General features: G+C 48.7%; 1 protein-coding gene across 3 annotated transcripts; it reads right to left on the reverse strand.

The window, feature by feature from the left end:
* Nucleotides 1–1,786: 1,786 nt before the first annotated feature.
* On the reverse strand, nucleotides 1,787–12,382 carry LOC131415846 (cytochrome b-c1 complex subunit 1, mitochondrial). 3 transcript variants are annotated; one of them, XM_058557734.1, is made up of 14 exons: nucleotides 12,253–12,378; nucleotides 10,458–10,776; nucleotides 10,079–10,219; nucleotides 8,146–8,232; nucleotides 6,928–7,057; nucleotides 6,515–6,713; nucleotides 5,837–5,916; nucleotides 4,147–4,262; nucleotides 3,764–3,907; nucleotides 3,467–3,627; nucleotides 3,272–3,357; nucleotides 2,840–2,928; nucleotides 2,413–2,488; nucleotides 1,787–1,973 (listed from the first exon to the last, which is right to left on the reverse strand). In XM_058557734.1, the coding sequence occupies exons 2-14, from the start codon at nucleotides 10,524–10,526 to the stop codon at nucleotides 1,909–1,911; spliced, it is 1,443 nt and encodes a 480-aa protein (XP_058413717.1). In that variant the 5' UTR covers nucleotides 10,527–10,776; nucleotides 12,253–12,378; the 3' UTR covers nucleotides 1,787–1,908. The 3 variants fall into 3 exon arrangements, with proteins under 3 accessions (XP_058413717.1, XP_058413708.1, XP_058413727.1); XM_058557725.1 differs by having other exon boundaries at nucleotides 10,079–10,222; XM_058557744.1 differs by lacking the exon at nucleotides 8,146–8,232 and having other exon boundaries at nucleotides 10,079–10,222; nucleotides 12,253–12,382.
* Nucleotides 12,383–18,217: the final 5,835 nt, after the last annotated feature.

An 18,217-nucleotide genomic window follows, 5' to 3' on the forward strand; every position in this document is an offset into this window, starting at 1 on the left:
TTCTGTCCTCCCTCTCACTCCCTTGGACATTTCCTTCTCTAGCTTCAGTCACCACCTCTGCCAGGTGGTACCATATCTGTCTCCAACTGGGGCCTTTTTTCAGCATTCCAGCCCCACACATCCCACTGCCTTGGACACCTTCAAATTTCTCACCAGAACTGTGGCCAAAGCTAGGCAGGTCATCATGCTCTAACCTACTCCTTCCCTGGGGTACCTCAGCCCTGCTGGGGATGCTGTCCTGCTTGTGTCCCCCACAGCCCACTCCAGCTCTTCCTACAGCCATGACCTCTGCTCTGCCATAGTGCAGCTCACCAGGCTGCCACAGAAATCCAGCATGAGAGTCCCCATGCTAAATCTCAGGTTGACCAAGTCACTTCTCTCCCAGTAACCTCTAATGCACCTCCCCCAACATGCCTCCAGAGTAAAGATCAAATTCCCTGGCTTGGTCTGCAAGGTCCATTAGGACCAGATCGCTCTTAGGAGCTCGAGTTCTCTCATGTGTCCAGCACCCCTGGAGCCTTTGAGGGTCAGGCCTGGGCTTAGAAGAGAAATCAAGCCCCATCCTCCAGGAGCTCAAACTTAGGACCACAGACTAGGCACTTGCTGTTCCCCTGGCCTGGTGTGCTGCAGCATCTGTAAGCACCCAGGTGGGCCTGTCAGAGTTCTGCACTGTCCAGCAGCTTCTCTCCAGCTGGTCACAATGTAGGAGGATAATCTGAGTCCCCCAGCCCTAGCTTCTATAAGGCACTTGACAGTTATTTCCTAATTGACAACTTGTGGCAACAAACAGGAGTGAAGGAAAAGCAATGGGGCAGGGTGGGAGTAATTCAAGGCTAGTTTTGGCTACTGCAAGGCTGGGATGCTGGGAGATTATTTGAAGTCTTCTTCTCAACAACCCTTGTCCCAGGACCCTGCTTATGATTGCCAGCAGCACCTTCCTCACAGGACAATCAAGCCCCTCACTTCTATTTCCCCCTGGGTTCCCAGGGAACCTGACTATGGAAGGGGTGGGGGGTGCAGGAAGAGGGGCGTACCTGCCCATCTGCTTCGGGGACCAGGGCCCAGAGGTGGAAGGACTAGACAGCTGAGAGCTCCACTAGGTCCTGGCTACTCAGAGAGATGGGGAGGGGCTCGTCGGGCCAGCAGCTCAGGACTTGCCTGGGACAGACCTAGTCGAGGGAGGGGGCTCAGGCCCCACTGAGCTCAGTGATATTCTTGGAGCCTGAGTCAGCAGCAAATCGAGGCAAAGGATTCTTGCCCTGCCTGTCCAGGCAGCAGTTAGAAACCAAATGGGAACACTATGCCCCAGGCTGTCCTCCTCCCAGAATCCAGAGTAAACATACAAAGGAAGCTTCCTCAGGGACAGTCCTTGCCCCCCGAACCCCATGCAGTCCCTCCGAGGGACCAGGGATTGCTAGAGGGTGATTGCATAGGACCCACAGTGAGGGGCTTCCCACCCGAACCCCCTGAGTTCCCAGACTGGGACTTCTACCAGGGCAAAGGCTGGGTCTGCAGTTCGCATGGACTCTCACACCCCACTCTTGGGACAGACTGGCTAGGAGCATCCCCCACGTGGCTAAGTGGAAACATCTGGCCTCAGCTCCCCGCAGGCATCAAAGGCTTCCGGCCTCCATGCTGCAGCCCCCACGCTTGCCCCTGGCTGAGGACACATCAGCCTGTAGGAAGGCGGAAGGATCCAGGGGATGCAGAACTAGGGGGAAGTCCCTACTCCTCCATCCGCTGCTCGACATCCTCCATGCCAATGCCAAGAGAGGGACAACGCAGCTCTGAACACAGGACTTTATTGGTGGTAATCTGCAGCACAGGTTTGAAGAACTGAGGTAGTATGTTTGTGGTGGGGGGACCACGAACACCGGCCCCAGCCTCTTGCCTGCATGGGCTTCTTGCCTAGAAGCGCAGCCAGAACATGCCGCTACGGATCCGGTTGTAGTCTGGGAGCTGCTCAATGGGGCCTGTGGGGATAGATAGGGTGGAGCATCAGGGTGGGGTACTTGGCCTGTACAGGGACACCTGGCCCTGCGCCGCACCCAATTCAGAGCTGCCCAGAGCAGCACAAGACAGGCTTTGAGTGGAAAGAGGGAAGAGAACATTCCCCTAGGGGTGCTGAGCCTGTCCCTTCATGTTCTGGCCCTTGGAGCCCCACCCCACATGCGGAGGTGTCCATTACCTGGTGGGTGTGGGGTACTGATGGAGGCACCTTGGCAGGGAGTCAGGGAGCTGCTGGGACAGGTTTTCTGAGCAGGAACTCCCTGGCAGCCAGGCTATTGGGCAGAGCCTCTTGGGGGCCTCAACTTGCTGCTCCCAGTGTAGGCTGGGGGATGGGGGAGCAGAGGCGGAAGGGGAACAGAATGGCCTGAGAAGGACAAAGAGCAGGCATTCTAGGCCACTCACCCAATCCAGCCACTGCCGGACACTGGTCATAGAAGTACTTGGAGCAGACCTCACGCACCACACTGGCATCCACTTCCTACATGGTAAAGCAGAGGGCACACTGACTTACAGGCACCTGGGGAACATCTCGGCCAGTCAACATTAACCAACTGACCAAGATCTTCTACATGTACCATGAAGCTGCCCCCTCACCCAAAAGGGGAAAGGCAGCAGGGCTCTCCTTGCTGTAGACTTCCATGGGCCCCACCCATCCCCACAGCCATCAGTGCCTGTGCCCTGCCCTCTAATTATGCCACCCCTGCCAGTGACGTTGCCTAGGACACCAGGGATGCCAAAGGAGCAGTCGGCACTCTGTCAGGCTTCAACTCCCACCCTCTAGGAGTCTGCCAGATCAAGACTCCAGAACCTCTCCAGGGGCCTGTGTTACCGCAATCCTGCTTTCCCACTCAGCCAGGGGGATGCGGCGGCCATAGGTCAGGAGACTGCGTCCAATGTCCTCACACACAGGAGTGGTGCCTGCGAGGGTGGGGGAGGCTTACAGGTCCATCCAGTCCAGTCCTGGACCACGGGTACGCACCGAACTTCCAACCTTCACCTTCGGGCTGATATCTGGACCTTGGTCTGACCCCAGATCACAAACCTCACTTCTACAACCTGTTACCGTAGCAACTGGCTGCTGACCTGGCCCACCCACACCTGTATCTGAAGCTCCAAACTCCAAGCCCCTGCAGGTGGGGTGGTGGGGTATGGCATGCCCTTCAAAGTTTTCCTTTCCAATCTCAGTTAGGAACTGTGGCCACACTGGGATTGTCACTGCCAGAATGCACTCCACCCCTCCCCACAGGGCTGCAGGACTCACCATCCAGATGAGATACCAGGGCATTTCTGAGGATGTTTTTGCCCCGGACCACCTCACTCTCCGTGGCACTGGTGCATAGGCGCATCCTAAAGCAGGGGGGTGGTATTCATTCTGAGAGACGATGCCGTCTCTTAGCCTCCCACTACTCTGCTCAAAGGCCCCGATCCCTCCTAGTAATACTGCACTGGCACTCACCACTGGCCTTGCAGGAAGAACATCATGTCATCAATGCTCATGCGGTCACACACAAAGTGTGCACCCAGCAACCCAGTCTCTGCATAGCAGATGTTGAAGGTCTGGAAACTCTGGCACAGCTTGTTAGCCACGGCAACTGAAGCCAGCGGGCTAGATAGGTGCTACCAGGGGCAAAAGTAGTCAGCACCCACCCTCTTGTCTGTGGCCCACACTCTGAACCCCCCAGTACAGGAAACCACAGCCCCAGCACCCTCTCTTCCTTGAAGCCAAAGTTCCATGGCTGCCCCTGGCACTCACCGTGCCGCCACCATAAGTGCAGTCATAGTGGCCGATGATGGCATTGGCCACTTGGAGGGCCACATTGTCCGGGTTGGCCCAGCCAGGCCCCTCCACCGCAATAGCCACATGGGCCAAAGGCAAGGCATCGTCACGGTGGCGGATCTGAAACAGTACATGGCAAGGCTGAGGGGCAGCCAGACTGACTAGGTGACCAGAAAAGGTGCCAGGTGTGGGTAGAGCGTGTACATGCATGTGTGAAGATGTGTGCTTGTGAGGCAGTAGCCACAGGACTCCATCCCACCTCCTGAGGCATCTCTGGAGTCATGAAGATAACCATGCACATGAGGGTCCTCCCAGAGGCCCCGGCTGAGAGTACTCCACCTGCCCACCAGGCAGCCTACCTCGCTGCCAGTGAAGCGGCATGGAGCGAGAGTGGGCACAGCGTCCTCTGTGTATGTCCCAGAGACGCTGTTGAAGTGCTTCTGGGCGAGGTCTAACAGCTGCCGGTGCTCCACCCCTGCCGAGACAGACAGCAGCGTTACTGGCCAGCCAGGGTCAAGGCACAGGGTAGGGGGAATCACACATAGGCAGAGGCCTCCACGTCCTATCTCACTGGAAGACGGCAGAAAGAAGACATGGTATCAGGACAGAGTGAGGGAAGAGGATCCTCCACAGACAGACTCTGCCTCATGGATGGGGCAGGCACCTCAGGGTGGAACAGCTCCCATCACCTCAGACACAGGAAAGCAGCAGCATGCCGAACTTAAAAATGGGTTCCTATGTGATGCATTCTCAACTGCATCAAGGATGGGCACAAGGCCACCCGCCCTGCCTTGTCCCTCTAGCCCTTCCTCAAGCAGATCCTGGCTGCTGCCCCTGTCAGGGGTGGCAAGTGAGAGGGCACAAAGAGGTACTACTGCAGGGCCGTGACTAGCTCTGGGGTCCCTTGAGAGCTGGGGACATTCACAAGTAATATGAATTCATGCCCTCAGGACCCCTGCTGGACCTCACCTCCTCACCTCTACAAGAGGAAGCCTCTGCTGCCTTAGCACCTAGACTGGTGGACGCTGTGGCAGTGGGCAGCCTTCCCCAGAGTGTCAGCCCACCAGGTGCCTTGGCCTTTTATTCTTTCCTTCCTTGAGCTCAGACCTTGTGGGACTCAACCAAGTCTGACGTGTCAGTAGCTCAAACTGCTCTTGTTCCCCAGGTTCGCTGGCCCCAAAGCCACCAATAATGCTCTTCCTATCAGTCTTTTTCACCCACCCAGTTGCCAAGGCCATAAGCTGGGGAAGTATCCTTGACCCTGTTCCCATCCCCTCCCTACCATGTCCAGACCTCTGTCAAGTTTCCATCTATAAAACCATGTTGAGTCCATCCATTTCCCTCCCTTGCTCCTGCCATCTCCCACCAGGTACCTGCCACAGCCCCTCCCTGGTCTGCCTGCCTCCGTTCTGGCCCCCACATGGCAGCAGAGCAATCCTTAAAATACACATCAGGGCACAACACTGCCCTTCTCCTCCGTTCAGGTCCCCCACTACCTCTCTAACTAACTCCCACCATTCTTTAGGCTTCTGTTCAAACAACACGTGCTTCAAAAGCAATCCCCTAACCTCCAACTGAGTACCCCATTAAAATTCTCCTACTGCTGCATGCCTTCCTTTCAAGGCGCTGTCCAGTCTGTCATCAAATGTACATCATCACACATCCAATGTCTGGTCTGCCCACTGGCAAGGCCACAAGGAACAAGCCTGGGGGCTTGAATCTCCCACCAGCCTGCAAACTGGGTCTCCTAGGGCCCAGTGGGGCTGAGAAAAGCCTGAGGCCTGGAGGCGCCAGCAGCCCAACTGAGGCCTATACTAAAGACGGAGAGTAGCATCCTGCGTGGCCAGTCCCAGTGGTGGCAGCAGGGTAGAATCCTACCCCACCTCAAACAGCTTGGGAGAGAGGTCACTCCCCTCAAGGACAGCGGGGAACAGGGTCTCCAGAAGTGGAAGATTCTCTATGGTCATAACCAGGAGATCTGGATCCTGATAACCAAGGCTGGTGCCGACCCACCCATTACCACAGGGCTTCAGTGAGCCCATCACTCACCTCCAGCTGCTGCCAGCACCATGCGAGGGGCCTTGTAATGCCGGTTGAGGTACTCGGTCAGGTCTGCACGAGACAGCTTCCTGCCAAGACATACGGCCAATGGGTGAACACCTCTCCCAAATCACAGTAATTTGGGTCACACAAAACAGGGCTGAGGAGACAGACATGAGAGACAGGAGAAACATAGATTCTCTGGAGAGCAAGACCTAGCACACCACTCAATCCCCTCCCCATCTCTGGCACCCACTCCTCTGGGGCTCAGAAGGCAGCCCTCACCTGACCCCACCTCACATCTGACCTCAGGACAGGCTCATAGTCCTCTCTGAGGAGGGTGCAAGCTGCGAGCTGACACTCTGGGGCCTCTTGAGGGGCAGCATCAGAGCTCATCCCACCAGAGGACAAGAAGCCACATGGATGGGATATCTAGAGGCTTCGTCCCTCAGGCTGTCATCATATGCATGGAAATGTATCCTAAAACAAAGCCCAAGTGAGGACCACACAGGCATTTAACAAGACTCACAGGGACCACATGGCAACACAGAAAACGTCTCCAGTTGTGTGAATTAGGAAAATAAATAGCACAGGCAGTCAGTCAACTATAAACAAATTTGTGTGGACGTGGCCCGGCCAGGCCAGAATGGGGGAACAAATTCCACCACAGGCCCTGCCAACTCGCACCTGACATTCTCACTGGGCCCCTCCACAGCCTGGGCTAGAGGTGTGCCCTGGAACGCCGTGGCATGCAGGTAGTCAAAGACCACATCCCGCATAGATGCATCATTCTCCTGCAGCTCCCGCAGGATCACATCACGCTCCTTCTCAATCTGTGAGTCTTCCAGGCTGCAGTTCTGCACAATGTCGGCCAGGAGTTCCACAGCTGGATGCAAGAAGGACAGGTTTAGGCACCAGGTGGGCCACCAGAGACCAGTAACAGCACAAAAGCCCCAGGTCTGGCACCCCTGGTTGCCCTGCTGCAAGACCATACTCTAAGGGTAACCCCATTCTTCAGCCAGGCCAGGAGCTCCTGGGTGCCTGTCCTCTGCACACTGGAGTCCTATCCCCCTGTCCCTGCCCCCTCCTCCAGGCATTACCTTTCGGCAGGTCCTTGGATAGTGCCTTGATGTAGTAAGCCGTGTGCTCCCGGGTGCTATAGGCATTAAGATGGGCCCCCATGCTCTCCACCTCCTTCTCCAAGGCATTACCAGGCCGATTCTTTGTTCCCTGGAACCAGATATCAACAGGACCAATCAGGAGCCACATAGGAGCCCAGAACCCCCATCCTCACAGGCTAAAGTCCCAGCAGGACCACTGGTCCATAGGTACCTCTCTCAGCAAAGACTCTGAGGATGTAGGGCCCAGAGTCTGTGCTCACCAAGCGCTAAGCAAGCCGTGAACTGAGCAAGACCACAGCATCATGAGCCAACAGAATGGAGACAGCCAGGGGCCAGGAAAGAAGGGCACGGCCAAAATAAGTATTACCTGAAATCCAGAGCTCCTAAAACAGCCTGACCTTACCAGTATTCCTCCTTCCCTTATTGACAGTTATAATCAGGCAAGCGCACACCTGTGTTCAGGTGATGCTATAACTACCCACTCTCCCTCAATGCCATTCACACGACTCTGTGTGTACTACTGGCCTCTATGGGACTCAACCCTAGTCCTGTGTGTGTGTGGCAGTGGTGCTGTCCATTGGCACATACACATGCATGTTGACATCTATACACACCTGTGATGCTACAGCTGGCTAGGCTGCCTGTTCCTGCTCCACATCCCTGCCCATCCCATATCTCCTCCTCCATTTTTTTCATTCATTTAAAAAACTCAGTCTCTACTCCATGCCAACATAGGCTGGCTGAGAGGCTACAGTGGTGACTGTCCCCACCCTCAGGAAACCTCAGTACTCACTTCTACAAACAAGGGATGCCCAAGTATTCCACCAGAACAGAGCATTTCACAAGAATGCATGCCCACCCAAGACTGTGGGTTTCTTGCAATGCATGTGTATATCTATGTGTGTTCCATAATTCCACATCAGTGCATGCACACAACACAGGTCTTACTACTCCGGTAAAGAGTGGGGCTCCTGTGGCTCGCTGGGGTTTTTTTCGCTCTGGGGGCCTTGTGCAGGGGCTTGCCAGATAGGTGCTCACTCAGGTGAGGCTAAGGAGCTCCTTCCAGAAAGGCCAGCCAGAGATCACGCCCCAGCTGAAGCCTATAATTAAGGAGGCTGACTTTTCTGACCTGCATCCTCAGGAGGGACAACAGGCAGCTCTAAGCCCAGGGGAGAGGCAGGACTTCAGGAGCCTCACCTTGAAAGCCAGATGCTCCACAAAGTAGCCTGCCCCATTGTTCTTCTCAGTCTCGTAACGGCTGCCACCGTCAATCCACACCCCCACCTGGACAAGAAGACGCCAAGAAAGGTAACTAAAAACCACCCCAGCCCCCCACTTACACTCCACCGTGGGTGACTCAGTACAAGCCTCAGGCAGGGACTCATGGTCCCAGGGTGGGAGAGAGCTGTCTCGGCAGGACCCCTGTGCTTAGAGGTGCAGCCGGTGCCCTGGGCTGCATCACTTCTGCTTCCTGCTCTATTTCCTGACTGGTTATCAAGGACCCAGGGAAGTTTCTAACTGTACACGTTCACCTGGTCCCATCACCATATGAAATTCTTAAATTCAGTCTCACTTTTCAGTTGATTCTTTCTTTTTTTCTAAGCAAGCAACACATCATTTGCAGACAACTTATTTTCTCCTTTGTAAAAATTATACCCTGCTTTTGTTCTGGTGATTTTAACCTCCAACCATTAAGGAAGGAGGCTATCGGTTTAGACATTGAACATTTTATCCTAAGGAAGTAGCCTTCATTCACACTTTAAAAAAAAAAGTTTTTACTCAGACCTGGAGACCTAACACTGCCAAGTGTCTCCTTGGCACCCAATGAGAGAATCTTATAATTTTCTTGTTTTTTTTCGGTGAGGAAGATCGGCCCTGAGCTAACATCCATTGCCAGTGTCCCTCTTTTTGCTGAGGAAGATTAGCCCTGAGCTAACACCTCTGCCCATCTTCCTCTATTTTGTATATGGGATGCTGCCACAGCACGGCTTGATTAGCAGTGCGTCCGTCCGCACCCAGGATCTGAACCCACGAACCCCGGGCCACCAAAGCGGAGCATGCAAACTTAACCACTACGCCACTGGGCCAGCCCCTTATAATTTTCTTAATATCCTTCTGGTGTGTTGTGAAATACACACCACACCACTCACTCAACATGGTCACATGGATCTAGTCTTTTAATTTACTATTTGTTCACAACTAATTTAAAATTTTCATATCTACTTTCTTAAGAGATGTGGACATACATACCCTATGTCATAAATTCTTACATAAACGTCTATTTCACATCTAACATCTTGGAAAGGAAGGTGCACTTTACAATCCATGGTATCCTCTGATTATAACTGACAACATTCTCTGGCACTAGCACACAGTGATGCTCCTGACAATCTAGAGCATCTTAAGAGTCCATGGAACACAGCATTCTCTACCAAGCTTTCTTAACAGGCTTTGGGTCGGTTTATACAGGTGCCACATAACAAGGAAGCTGCCCATCACCTTTTGCTGTATTCAGTAACAACTTATATCATAGAACGTTATTTGTTCCTGGAAAACTGAAAGCAGTTACCAATAAAACCACTTAGCCATGGAGTTTGGGGTGGGAAGGAGGAGGATTACTTCTTGAGAATCTTCTTACCTATTCATATATCTAGCCAAGATTTCTATCCTTGAGTCAATTTTTAAGATTTTTTTTTTTCGGAAGATCATCCACTGCAATGGAATCTTCAAATGTACTTTTTCCGCAATGCATTCCTGGTCTAGCCAGAAGATTATGACTTTGGGCTGTGAGGCAGGCAGTCACCTAATGTCTCTGAACCCCATTTTCCTCGTTGTAAAATGGAAACAGGATCACTTCTCTCATCTAGGCTGCTTAAGAAAAAGCTGGAAAAGAACCTGGCCTCCTGGTTCACAGGCAACATATGCTAAATGAGTGCTGGCTATAGTGAGGACTGCCCCCAAGAAGTCAAAGCGTAGGTGGTGTCGGCATTGGGGTAGAAGATCAATCCAGTGGTGAGTGAGCAGGAGTCTGACCCAAACCAGAGGACTCGAGCCCAAGGTCACAGCCCGACCTGGGAAAAGACGCCTGGCCCAATATGGAGGCGTCCTCCCGACAGCGGCCCCCACTCACCGTGCAGGTAGGCTGGGAGGACTGCTCCGAGGCCACTCGCAGCCCGCTGTCCAGCAGGCTGACCTGCGTCTCTGGCACGCTCTGGAGGGCCTGGGCGAAGGTGGCGGTGCCCCGGAAGGCAGGAGACCTCAGCAGGGCGGGCTGCTAGAAACGGGCGGCCGCGAATGAGGACTGAGTTGGGAGATCGCTCCTCAGCTGCCATGCCCACAGTGGGATCCCCGTCCCCGCCCCCGGGCCAGCCGCGAGACTCCCAGCCCCGCCCTGGACCGTGACCTTCCCACGGCCCTGACCCCGCGACCTCCTCGATCTTGACCCGCTGCAACTAACAGCCCGCTCCCCGTCCGCGCTCCGTAGCCCTGCGCTCTCGTTGCCACCTCACCGAGCGGCGGGTGCACAGCAGCACTCGCGTCGCGGAGCAGGCCGCCCGGCAAACCACGGAAGCCGCCATCTTCAAGCTCCAGTCGGCGTTGGGCCGCGCCACGCATGCGTAGAGTAGACGCGGTGGCGCCCCAGGCGCAGGCGCAGTTACGCAGCCTTGGCGCTCGGCCGCCCCCGGGGGGGAATCCGGGATATTTACTCCGGGCTGCTTGCTGGCTCTGTCGGCGCGTCCGCCGGTACGTACGTGCGTCAGTCCGTCTACCTCTCTCTTCGTCGTTCTACGCGAGTCCGTCCGCAGTCTAGTCCTCTTCCCCTTTCACCTATGGGAGGCAGAGTTGGAGATGTTTCTCACGAACCGCGGGCGCTCCAAATCCACTGCGTGTCCGCGGATCACGGCCCCGGAGCAAAAGCATCTACGTGGAATCCTGGGACTACGAGGCAGCTGCTGAAAGTCACGATTCTCTTTTAAAAAATGAAGTAAATTCAGACGGTTGACATGGAAGGAACTTAACGATATATTGCTAAGAAAAAAGGAAGAACTTAGAGACCAATTTGTGAAAAGGATTCCTTGTTTGGAAAACACACACACACACACACACACACACACACACACACACAACAAAACGACGTGCCTCTTCAGATAGACTACATAGAAAGAAATCCGGAGGAACTCACTCTAAGCTTTCAGCCAGGTGACTTCCGGAAAATGGGTGCAGAGGAAGGAAGAGAAAGCTACCATTTTTACCTTCCTGTATTATTTTAATACAACTTTTTTTTTTTTTTTTTTTTTTTTTTTTTTGGTGAGGAACATTAGTCCTGAGCTAACATCTGTTGTCAATCCTCTTCTTTTTTACTGAGGAAGACTGGCCCTGGGCTAACATCCGTGCCCATCTTCCTCCACTTTATGTGGGATGCTGCCACAGCATGGCCTGACAAGCGGTGTGTCAGTGCGTGCCCAGGATCCGAACCAGGGCTGCCAGCAGTGGAGCACGCACACTTAACCACTACACCACAGGGCCAGCCCCAGAACAGTTTTGTATTTACAGAAAAATTGAGCAGATAGTACAGAGTTTCCTATATATACCGCCATACACACGTGCACAGCTTCCCCTATTATTAACATCTTACATTATTATAGTACATTTGTTACAATTAATGAAATAATATTGGTACATTATTATTAAAGTCCATAGTTTATTCAGATTCCCTTAGTTTTTACCTGATGTCCTTTTTCTGTTCTAGGATCCCATCTAGGATATCACATTACATTTCATTGTCATGTCTCCTTAGGCTTCTCTGGCCTGTGACACAGCCTCCTACAGTGACCACCGCATTCTGTACCATCCTTCAAGCAGAGCTCCCCCAGAGAGCTCACTATGTGCAGTTCCTCTCCTCCCATTCTCTCCCAAACCCTCTCCATTCCAGTCCCCACTTCACTCCTCCAAAACCACACCTGTCAATGTAATCAGTGAGCTCCATGTTGCTAAATCCAATGGCCAATGCACAGTCTCATTTAAGGTGATTGGCCACTTCTTCCTCCTCAGAGCCTCATCCCTTTTCCGCCTCCAGGTTCCCATGCTATTCCCTTCTTTGTCCTACCTCCCTGGACTCTCCTTCTTAGCAATTCTGTTGGTTCCTCCTCACCTCCTGAGTTTTACACAGTGAGTGCCCAGGGCTCAGTCCTGGCACCTCTTCCCTTCCTGATCAAAACTTACTCCCTGGTCATCTCACCCAGCCTTATGGCTTCATTGCTGTCTATATATACAATGACTCCTATATTCCCACCATTTACTCACCATCTCTCCTGGAGGGCCATCAGACATCTGAGTTAAGCATTGGAGCTGAACTTTTCACTTTCCCTTCCAAACTTGTTCCTCCCATAATTATCTTCATCTCAGTAAATGACACTTCCGTTAACCCAGTTGCTCAGGCTAAATATCTAGGAGCCCTCTTTGACTCCTCACTTTCAAAATCCACACCCAATCCTTTAGCAAATTCTGTTCCAAATAATTTCTCAATCCAGTGACCTAGCTCCCCTTCCCCACCCCCACTGCTACCCCGGGATGAGAAGGGAAGGCCAGTGAGACAACCAGGAAGTGAGATGTTGCAAATGCCCAGGGAAGGATGTGTTTCAAGAGATTGGTCAAAAATGGAAATGTTACTAAAAGGTCAAGTACAAGTAGTGGCCATTGCAACGATTTGGCAAGAGTCTTCGGTGACTCATTGATCTTCTGGAATTTACTTGGTATATGGAGTGAGGTGAGGTCAAAATATCCTTTTCCCTCCTAAATTGCAAACTGAATTTTGGGACAGCATTTCTTGACCAGGCCTCCTTTCTCTATCCATCTCTGAGACTCCCTTTATTACTCCCTGAGATTCTCACACCTGTAACCAGGTCCATGCAGACTGCCTGAGAGGGCTCTGACACTCACCTTACTCTTCTCACTCAGTATTTGTTTGATATACTCACCATTTTTTTCTTCTGGATTAAAAAAAAAATTTTTTTTTGAGGAAGATTAGCCCTGCACTAACATCTGTTGCCAATTTTCCTCTTTTTCTTTTTTCTCCCCAAAGCCCCAGTACTAGTTGTGTATCACAGTTATAGAGTCGTAGCTCTTCTATATGGGATGCCACCTCAGCATGGCTTAATGAGCGGTGAGTAGGTCCACACCTAGGATCCGAACAAGCAAACCCCGGGCCACCGAAGCGGAATGCGTGAACTTAACCGCTACGCCACCAGGCCAGCCCCTGGATTTTTTTATTTTTATGTTATTTCTTTAATTTTAGCTTTAACTTGTGCTACCATATACATAAAATTTAGCATCTATAACTGTATAGTTAATAGTTATCAGTGGCATTAACTACATTCAAAATGTTGTGCAACCATCACCACTATTTCTAAAACTTTTTTGTCACCCAAAACAGAAACTCTGTACCATTAAGCAATAACTCACCATTTTTCCCCCTTCCTCCTTCCCCTGGTAACCTCGATTCTATTTTCTGTCTTTATGAACTTGCCTATTCTAGATATTTCACATAAGTGGGATCGTACGATATTTGTTGTTAAAAAGACAACAGGCCCAAAATAGAGTCACTATGCTAAGCCCCATGTTACCAGACCAAGACAACTTAATTAAGTTAAGAAATGGAATCTTAAACCAGTCAATCAGGAATTGCCTGATCAGCACTAGTTAGTCCATCTGCCTGATAGACCCCTGCCATCCCCTACAGGAAAGTAATTTTGCAATAACCAACCCACTTTTTTGTCTAATATAACCTCCTTGTTCCTGCTCCCTTCTGCCTATAAAGGTCTTTCATTTTGTGCAGCTCCTTGGAGCTCCTTTCTATCTGCTAGATTGGATGCTGCTCAATTTGAATTGATTTTGCTCAAATAACCTCAAAATTTTTAATATGCCTCGGTTTATCTTTTAACGTTGTCCTTTTATGTTTGGCTTATTTCACTTAGCATACTGTCATTTATCCATTCATCTGTTGATGGACACTTGGGCTGTTACTACCTTTTGTCTATTGTAAATAATGCTGCAGTGAACACTGGCATACAAGTATCTGTTTGAGAGCCTGCTTTCAATTCTTTTGGTATATACCTGGGAGGGGTATTGCTGGATCACATGGTAATTCTATGTTTAGTTTTTTGAGGAACTGCTAAACTGTTTTCCATAGTGGCTGTATTGTTTTACATTCCCACCAGCAACGCACAAGGGGTCTAATTTCTCTACATCCACACCAATATTTGTTCTCTTCCATTTTTTTTCTTATAATAGCCATCTTAATGGGGGTGATGTGATATCTCATTGTGGTTTTGATTTGTATTTCTTCAATGACTAGTAATGTTGAGCATCTTTTCGTGTATTTATCGGCCATCTGTATATCTCCTTTAGAGAAATGTCTATTCAAATCCTTTGTCCATTTTTGAATTGTGTTGTTTTGTTGTTGTTGAGTTGTAGGAGTTCTTTATATATGCTGGATATTAATCCCTTATTAGATATATGATTTACAAATATTTTATCTCATTTTGTGGACTGTCTTTTTACTCTCTTGATAGTATCCTTTGACGCACAAAAGGTTTTATTTTGATGAAGTCCAATTTATCTATTTTTTCTTTTATTGCCTGTTCTTTTGGTGTCATACTTAAGAAATCATTGCCTTCTCCAAGGTTATGAAGATTTTCATCTATGTTTTCCTCTAAGAGTTTTAACTCTTAGATTTAATCTTTTAACTCTTAAATTTAATCCTTGGTACTTTTTAGTTAACTTTGTATATGATGTAAGGTAAGGGTCCAACTTCATTTTTTTGCATGTGGATATCCAGTTTTCCCAGCACCATTTATTGAAAAAACTGTCTTTTCCCCATTAAACAGTCTTGGCACCGTTGTTGAAAACCAATTTACCATACGTGTGCAGGTTTATTTCTGGTCTCTCTATTCTATTCCATTGGTCTATATGTCTATCCTTATAGCAATACCACACTGTACTTTTTTTTTTCTTGTGAGGAGACCAGCCCTGTGCTAACATCTGCCAATCCTCCTCTTTTTCTGCTGAGGAAGACTGGCCCTGGGCTAACATCCGTGCCCATCTTCCTCCACTTTATATGGGACGCCACCACAGCATGGCTTGCCAAGCAGTGTGTCGGTGAACGCCCGGGATCTGAACCGGCAAACCCGGGGCCGCCACAGCAGAGCACACGTGCTTAACAGCTTGCGCCACCAGGCCGGCCTACCACACTGTATTGATTATAGTACCTCTGTGGTATGTTTTGGAAATCAGGAAGTATGAGTTCTCCAACTTTGTTCTTCTTTAAGATTATTTTGGCTATTCAGGGTCCCTTGAGATTCCATATATTTTAAGATGGGTTTTTCTATTTCTCTAAAAAAACACCGTTGGGGTTTTGATAGGGATTGCATTGAATCTGTAGACCACCCTGTGTAGTATTGTCATCTTAACAGTCTTAAGTTCTCCAATCCAAGAACATGGAATGTCTTTCTACTTATTTATGTCTTCTTTAATTTCTTTTGGCAATGTTTTGTGGTTTTCAGCATACAAGTCTTTTGCCTCTTTGCTTAAATTTAATCCTAAGTATTTTATCCTTTTTGACACTGTTATTCATGATTTTTTTAAAATATTCCCTTTTCAGATTGTTCATTGTAAGTGCATAGAAATACAGTTGATTTTTATATGGATTTTATATTCTTCAACTTTGCTGAATTCATTTATTAGCTCTAACAATTTTGGAGTTTTCTACACATACCATCATGTCATCAATGAACAGAGATAATTTTACTTTTTCCTTTCCAATTTGGATGTCTTTTCTTTTTTCTTTCTTGCATAATTGCTCTGGCGAGAACTTCCACTACTATGTTGAATAGTAGTGGTGAAAGTGGGCATCCTCATCTTCTTCCTGGTATTAGAGAAAAGGCTTTCAGTCTTTCACCATTGAGTATGATGTTAGCTGTGGGTTTTTCATATATGGCCTTTATCATGTTGAGGAAGTTTCCTTCCATTCCTAGTTTACTGAGTGTTTTTTATTAAGAAAGGGTGTCGAATTTTGTCAAATGCTTTTTCTGCATCAACTGAGGTTATCATATGCTTTTTTCCCCCTTCATTCTATTAATGTGGTGTAGTGCATTGATTGATTTCCATATGTTGAACCATCCTTGCATTTTGGGAATAAATCCCACTTGCATCCCTCTTAATATGCTGCTGAATTTGATTTCCTAATATTTTGTTGAAGATATTTGCATATATATTAATAATATAGATAGTAGTTTTCTTTTCGTGCAGTGTCTTTGTCTGGCTTTGGTGCCAGAGCAATGCTGGCCTCATAGAATAAATTAAGAAGTGTTCCCTCCTCTTCAATTTTCTGGAAGAGTTTGAGAAGAATTGGTGTAAATTCTTCTTTAAATGTTAACATAGATTTATAATTATTGTTTTATGCATTTGCCTTTTAAATCATATAGGAAAAAGAGAGAAGTTACAAACCAAACTTAAAGGGCATTAATTCTGGCTTTTATGGTTACCTAGGAAATTACCTTTACTAGTGTTCTTTGCTTTTCATACGGCTTTGAGTTGTTGTCTAGTGTCCTTTTATTTAAGCCTGAAGGACTCCCTGTAGCATTTCTTGTAGGATAGATCTACTGGTAATGAACCCTCTCAGCTTTTGTTTATCTGGAACTGTCTTTATTTCTCCTTCATTCTTGAAGGATAGTTTTGCTGGATATAGAATTCTTGGTTGATGGGGGGGGTTTTGTTCAAGACTTTAAATATGTCATCCCACTGCCTTCTGGCTTCCATGGTTTCTGAGTAGAAATCATATGTTAATCTTAGTTAGAATCCCTTGTACATGAGGAGTCACTTGTCTCTGTCTTTGAGTTTCAACAATTTAATTATAATGTGTTTCTGTGTAGATCTCTGAGTTTATCTTACTTGGAGTTCATCGAGATTCTTGGATGTGTATATTCATATCTTACATCAGATTTGGGGAGATTTGGGGCATTATTTATTCAAATATTTTTTTCTGCTCCTTTCTCTTTCTTCTCCTTGTGGAACTCCCATGATGCATACCTTGTTCTGTTTGATAGTATTCCACAGGTCCATCAGGATCTGTTTATTTTTCTTTATTCTTTTTCTTTCTCTCCTCAGACAGGATAATTTCAATTGTCTTACCTTCAAATTCACTGATCCTTTCTTCTGCCTGCTCCAATCTGCTGTTGAACACTTCTAGTGAGTTTTTCATTTCAGATATTATACTCTTCAGCTCCAGAATTTATTTTTGGACCCATTTAAAATTTTCTCCCTCTTTATTGATCTTCTAATTGCATTCAGACATTGTTTTCCTGATTTACTTTAGTTCTTTGTCTGTGGTTTCCTTTCACTAATAATTCCAATGCCTGGGCTTACTTAGGGATAATTTCTGTCAAATTGTTTTTTTTTCTTTTTTCTGTGAATGGGCCATACTTTCCTATCTTTGTTTTATGATTTTTTGTTAAGAGCTGGACATTCTGAGTAATTCTGGAAATCTAATTCTTCCACTCTTCAGGGATGGCCGATTTCTGCTTGTTGAGGTGTGGGACCGTCTATTTATGACTTTTCCATACTACCTTTACAAAGTGTGTTTTCCTTTTTTGTGTGTGTGTGAGGAAGATCAGCCCTGAGCTAACATCCATGCCAATCCCCCTCTTTTTGCTGAGGAAGACTGGCCCTGAGCTAACGTCTGTGCCCATCTTCCTCCACTTCATGTGGGATGCCACCACAGCATGGCCTGACAAGTGGTGCCTCAATGCACGCCTGGGATCCAAACCCAGGTCACCAGCAGCGCAGTGCACGCACTTAACTGCCACGCCATGGGGCCGGCCCTCAAAGTGTGTATTCCTTGTTGTGTGTGGTCACTGAAGTTTCTGTTCTATTGTCTCTGTGGTCAGCCAATGACCTGATGAAGATTTCCTTTAATGTCTTGCTCCCAAAAGGGAGGTGGGAATGGGGGTGGAGGAGTACTGTCTATTTAAATCCTCTGCAGCTGGGAAGCCACTTCAGCCTGGGGGTTGAAACAGCAGAAATTCACTGAAGTTTACCAGATTCTTCATCAAGCTCTCCCTTGGATGCTGCAAGTGTTCAACTAGACTTCAGTGCTACCAAAAAGTTGCTATAGAGAGTTTCCACTAGCTCAGTAGTTGTTTTGGTGGAGGGATGGATTCCTGGAGCTTCCTACCCTGCCACCTTTCATGATGTCACACTCTGTTTTAGACTA

The sequence above is a fragment of the Diceros bicornis genome, chromosome 2 (genome assembly GCF_020826845.1).
Source record: "Diceros bicornis minor isolate mBicDic1 chromosome 2, mDicBic1.mat.cur, whole genome shotgun sequence".
Lineage (NCBI taxonomy): Eukaryota > Metazoa > Chordata > Mammalia > Perissodactyla > Rhinocerotidae > Diceros > Diceros bicornis.